This window comes from Camelina sativa, chromosome 14 (genome assembly GCF_000633955.1).
Source record: "Camelina sativa cultivar DH55 chromosome 14, Cs, whole genome shotgun sequence".
NCBI classification, from domain to species: domain Eukaryota; kingdom Viridiplantae; phylum Streptophyta; class Magnoliopsida; order Brassicales; family Brassicaceae; genus Camelina; species Camelina sativa.
In genome coordinates this window covers 19600431-19606286 of record NC_025698.1, presented here as the reverse complement: position 1 = coordinate 19606286, position 5856 = coordinate 19600431, and the positions used below count along the sequence as shown (strand labels likewise).

The following is a 5856-nucleotide window of genomic DNA, read 5'->3' as shown; positions in this document are numbered from 1 at the left end:
AAATAACACAAATTCTGTGGACTTACATATCAAAAGAACTAAAAATATATATATTTTAATGTAATGAGTGTGTAAATGAAATACACAAGTATTTGGGACTTTCTGCGCGCGCCTACCAGACTTGGAATTTTCTAGTCATTTCAACTGACCTGTTACACTCAATCTCATCCGTCACTTAATCTGTTCCACTCATCTCAACCGTTAAATCTCCTTTTTCCCGACCCACACGACCTGTCAACAAAATAAATCTTTCAAAAGGCCCATCTCCAAAGTTTCCCGGAAGATCCCTAGAAACCTCCAATGAACCATCCACGACCAAATCATTCTCTTCTCTCTATTAAAATTATATAAACATTTCATGTTACTACTTACCTACCCAAATAGATGAAGAAATGGCGAGCTTAAGCACGAGCTTGCTCGGAATAAGACGCGGGTCAAGTAACAAGAACAAGGCAGACGATAAGACCAAACACGCAGTGTTTTGCAGGAAGCACCCAAAGCACAGACAATCACCTGGTGTTTGTTCCCTTTGTCTTAACGAGAGGCTCTCTCTTTTTATTAAAGCAGCTTCTTCACGTCGACCAAGATCGCGTCAAATCTTGTGTTCTTCCTCAACTAGTTCCTCTCTTTCTTCTTACTGCTCTTCATCCGTCTCTTCTTGTCCTTCTCCTCTTCTTGATCGCCGACGGTACTTGGTAATAGCCGGAGGCAGCGGGAGAAGAGAAAAAGGGATTTCGTGGATGACGAAAAGCCGATCTGTGGCTTATAAAGTGGATGATGAGAAGAGAAAGAAGAAGAAGACGAACAAAAGTGGTTTCTTTTTTGGTTTGATAATGGGCACAAGAAGGGACAATAAGACAGTGTTGTAGATATGTTAGATTAGATTGTTCTTGATTGTGTATTTTATGATGCGTGCTTGATTCTTTCATTTTAGATCGATTGCTACATATAGATCATGACTAGATCAGTTTAGTGTTTTTGGTACGTGAAGGTTAGAGAGATTCTTGATGATTAACAACGATATGAGAAAGAGAAAGAAAATTTTTATATAATTAATGAGGTTGCAAAGTCATTTTTATACGTACTGTGACTGATTCTTTGAGCTTGCAGTTTAATGGTAACGTAAAATGTATGCTAATCCAGGTTTAGTATGCATTGAATTTATAATTGTTTGCGCTAAAACAAAAGATTTTAAGACACAAATTTTCGATGTTGTTTTTAGTTTGACCCAAAAACAAAAAACAAAAATATTATTGTTGATGTTCAATGTTCACACTTACTTGAAAGCAAATTTAGACTTTCTTTGATAAATTATAGTAAAAAATTATTGTTTGCCCAAAAGATAAAAGTTAAGGATTAATCAAATAAAAAATTATAAATATTTATCTTTGTATTCATACTATTGATAAACTCTTCTCCAATTTGATTTAGTAAAGCGTCTACTAATTTATTTATTTTTTAATCCCCCGTTATAAAACATATATAGAAACGCAAAACTCTACATACATTCATATTTTGTAGATAACTATGTCCTATCAGGCCAGGGTTCGAGATGCCAATGTCTTAATTCTTTTAGAGCTGCATACTCTAAATTGTCAAGATCGTTGTTTATAAACCATTTCATACCAATTTAATTGCACATGTTTTGGTAAATTTATTTGAAATTTTAAACAACAAATTAATATTGAAGGGGTCGGGCACTGATTTTTTTTTTTTTAATATGGACAAGTAGTTCCATTAGAACACTTGTCGAAGAAAAAGAAATATATCCCTTCTAAATCATTCAGATGCATTACGTAATGTAAAATTAGATAGCAAACTTGTCAACAAGTGAAACTACTTTTAGATGTTCACAATGTAAAGTTTATAGTACTACTATATATTTTGTCAGTCAAGCTTTTACGCATGTGTGTGTTTTCGAGAGGGAGACTTGTCAAATGATCTTTTAGTTAACACTTTTGTATCTCCCATATTTACCTGGAAATTCTCTATTCCTTTTCTTTGGAATATCGAATACCTTACTTTGTACTTTTTTTCACAGTTTACCATCCAGACCTCTCTCTTTTGAGTACAATCTTGCTTTATAACTTTCTTTATTTAAGTTCAAAAATCTTATAAAATCAAGTATTTTTTTTAAGGAAACCTAATCAGTAAACACATTTATATAAGGCTTTAAAAGTAGTCTAGTGGGATTTTTCTTAATAAAAGAAAACCCTAAAAGACACCACTAGTCTTCGTCTCACATCTGAAAATGGCCTCCAAATATTGCTCCGACTAAAGTATGGCGACGGAAGCACGGTACAAATGCCAATGTGAAAAGACTCGCTGCCATAGCCGCCTCACGTCCTTTAATTTAATCTCCTTCCAGTAACTCTACGCCTACGGAAGCATCGCCATTCGCCATCACTAAAATTCCATTACCAGCCGTAATGATGGCTCCGGTCCAGACGTTGTAAACTACGTCCACGCTCAAATCTCAAACCACAGCCGTCAACCTTAGGTCATGCCATTTCGCATATCCCTCGTGTTTCAGCTTACGGAAACATGTGTTGTCGTAGACTCGTAGTGGCCGAATGTTTTCTCTGACTAAAATCTTGCGACGGTTGCATCGTCGTGTTAATGTCAATATGAAGACGCACGCCATTGTTTCCGCAGTCGCTGCTACCGCGGTTTCGTCTTTAGTTATGGGTCGTGGTCACAAGATCGAGAGTGTTCCAGAGTTGCCACTTGTAGTTAGTGATTTTATTTTATTGAATCCATGGAGGGAACTTCCCAAGTGGTTAAGCTTTTGAAGCGGATAGGTGCTTTCGCTGACGCGGAGAAGGCCAAATGAGGAATCGTCGTTACATATTCTGGGAAAGGTCCATTGATACTTGATAGTTTATGATACTGAAGGATCGTTTTTGGTTAAAGGCATTAAGGAAGATTCCTGGAGTTGACATTTTGTAATGTGACGAGGTTGAATTTGTTGGGTTTAGCTACTGGTGGTCATCTTGGTAGGTCTGCGTTTGAGAAGGTTGAGTCTATTTACGGTTTCTTTGAGAAGAAGAAAGGATATGTTTAGCCACAGACGAAAATGTTTAATGCTGATCTTGCTAGGATTATAATCTCTGATGAGGTTCAGAGAGTGTGGTGAAGCCAGTGAAGAAGGAAGTGAAGACACGAGTGATTATGAAGAATCCTTTGAAGAATTTGAATGTGATGGTTAAGCTTAATCCATATGCTAAGACCACAAAGAGGATGTCTTTGTTGGCTGAAGCTCAGAGAGTGAAAGCAAAGAAGGAGACGCAAGAGAAGAAGAGGAAATCCATCTCTGAGGTATGTTTTGCTTAAAGCAACTCAAATTTGCTGGTTTTTGCATCTTCCTATTCATATGATTAAAGTTATTTCCCTCTTGTTATCATATGTGGTGTTTACAGGATGAAGCAATGAGAATCAGAACAGCAAGGAAGTCATGGTCCAAGACAATGATCTCTGACAGTGACTACACCGAGTTTGATAACTTCTCGAAGTGCTCGGTTCGAATTAGTGAAATTGTTGTATCTTTAAGCTAGCTCTTAATCTAGAGAGAAGCAGTACTTTGTTTATCTTCTCTGCTACCAGTATATTTTTGTTTTGTTTTGTTTGCAATGGCCTTTGTGTCTTTTCTTTACCTGAATAAGGAGACTGCTCTACCTTTTCCAGCAAAACTATGAAAATCAAACATTTCTCAATTGGCAAAGGGTTATTACCAAAATGCAAAGGAGAAAGTCGTATATGGATTTTGTGTATCACTTCTAGTGAACCCTATAACGCAATTTGGGTTAATGATCGCCCACACCAACGAGATGAAGGTGTTATCACATGAGCGGCGACCAAACTTGTTAGTTTACATTCTTTGGTCTCATTTACAACATCTCGTAAACCCATGAGTCAACAAGTGTGGCTAGTATTGATTTTAAATGTTAAAAAGACTGTGTATAAGATACAAAGATTGAAACAAGACATAAGCATGTGTATCCCTGCCAATAAATGGAAGGTGTTTGCCGTAAACTTCACTTACATTACGATCTTTTCGAGGACTTTGCTTTGAGCATACATCCAAGAGTGTAACAACGAACACTAATTTACTTTTTTTTTTTTTTTTAAAGACTCCCTCCTACTGTTGATTGAATAGAGCATTCATGTTTATTGGTGGTAGATGCTTAGCTCCGCATGTGTTTCTTTGTAACGCTGGGTGAGGTACGTCGAACATTTGATCGGTGGATATCTATACATGCATCAACATCATTAACAATTTTTAACAACAGTTCTTACAACTCAAAAGGTCTTGGTATAGAACTAGCTGAAGTCTTACTTGGGGAGGTTGCTTTCTGACTTGCATGTTGGGAGACACTCCACTAGACAGTCATGATTCGGTTCCACGAAGAATGGAATCTGCGTTGAGAAAACATTAGATGCAACATTGATGTTATATATGTTAATTTGCTAGACTCGGTTCTGAACTCTGAACATGTCAAACACAAAACTAAACTGTTGAGAATATTAAGACCAAACAAGCATTAAGCATATGGCTAAAAAGCAAAAACCCTCTCTAAGAACCCTGCAAGATTGTAAAGATCAGAAACAGATGAGTGTAGTAAGAGCCTTACTGAATATCGTTCCTGACCGTTCCCAAGAACCCGATGTAATGTGGATCTGTAAGGTCACAAGAGAAAAATGTCAGCTAGAATAATTTACTTCCAAATCACAATCCCTTGTAAAGCTAGAAGTATTACTTGAAAAATCCATTGCTCCACCGTTCCAGCATATCGCCAAGATTCACAATAAATGCCCTGGGGACAGATAAATCAAATAAATCCACCATATTGACACTGAGTTTTGATCAGATGCTCAGAGTTGAACACATGTAATAAACAAAAATTTCTTAAGCTAGTCAGTATGTAGGAACCAATGAACCACTAGAAAGGTTTTTCGTTATACCCTTTAATTGGCGGTACATATTCCCACTTCTGAGGCGTCGCCTTCTTATCTTTGCATATCTGCCATCAAGTTTTAGCAAATTACATAACTAACTAACCTGACTATCTCAAAAAGGTATATGAATAACAAATCTGTGTTGCTTAATACCTGGAGTCCCGTTACACTATCTGTGGCTAACAGAGTCATCATCCCGAAGTCACAATGTGCTCCACATGCATATATTCCATTTGAGGGATCAGAAACCCCTAAAGATAACAGAAGAAGCCAACGGTTGATTATACAAAAGCTTAAGAAACAGTAATGCTCTGTGATCTCTTCATAAGAAAAATACAATACCCTGATAGCGCAACAAACGCATAGTTGCAATAGGCTTTCCAAGCATTTCCGTCCTATCGAAGTAATCCACATCCAAGTCCAGGGCTAACGCCAATAATCTTGCAATAGCCTTAGAAATCCTCCTGACCATTACCGAAAAGCATTATTTTTTCGTAAATATAAAAGACGAAACTTGCAGTAACATGATTCGTTCCTATAGAGTTATCTTTCTTCAGATTTGTCAACAAAACAGATGAAATGTTTCAACTAAAAGGGCAAAACCAAAGATGAGGACTTACAATGCTTCTTGATGATATTTCTCCATTGTTTCTCGCCAACCGGGTAAAACATCTACCAAAAAAAACATCAAAGTTTATACAAAGAAAGTGCCATGAACAAAATCAACAGAGAAGAAAGAAAGAAAGAAAGAAAGAAAACACTAATTACCAGCATCAGGCCAAGGGTTAGGGCCATAGAATGGTTTATCCCAGTGAGGATCATCTTTAGGAACTTCAATTCCAATGTAATAACCTTCTTTATGATCCCCTAAACACCGTACCCCCCCCCCCCCCCCCCCCC

The 5856-nt window shown here is 37.2% G+C and overlaps 2 protein-coding genes and 1 pseudogene across 2 annotated transcripts in view; 2 read left to right on the top strand and 1 right to left on the bottom strand.

Moving 5' to 3' along the window:
- On the top strand, positions 290 to 1080 carry LOC104742030. The gene has a single exon (XM_010462990.2). The coding sequence runs from the start codon at positions 393 to 395 to the stop codon at positions 867 to 869; it is 477 nt and encodes a 158-aa protein (XP_010461292.1). The 5' UTR covers positions 290 to 392; the 3' UTR covers positions 870 to 1080.
- On the top strand, positions 2446 to 4133 carry LOC104742028 (annotated as a pseudogene).
- LOC104777448 (2-oxoglutarate-Fe(II) type oxidoreductase) overlaps positions 4111 to 5856 on the bottom strand; it is a gene marked incomplete in the record, with an annotated part of 2828 nt that continues 1082 nt past the window's right edge. The window contains 9 exon segments of the mRNA XM_010462989.2: positions 4111 to 4249; positions 4337 to 4416; positions 4632 to 4677; positions 4758 to 4814; positions 4963 to 5021; positions 5110 to 5207; positions 5299 to 5420; positions 5577 to 5628; positions 5725 to 5823. Of these exon segments, the coding sequence (XP_010461291.1) occupies positions 4168 to 4249; positions 4337 to 4416; positions 4632 to 4677; positions 4758 to 4814; positions 4963 to 5021; positions 5110 to 5207; positions 5299 to 5420; positions 5577 to 5628; positions 5725 to 5823 (695 nt within the window).

What these genes read in the sequence shown, in the direction of transcription:
- LOC104742030 (XM_010462990.2), top strand. Translation starts at nt 393, where the DNA reads ATGGCGAGCTTAAGCACGAGCTTGCTCGGAATAAGACGCGGGTCAAGT.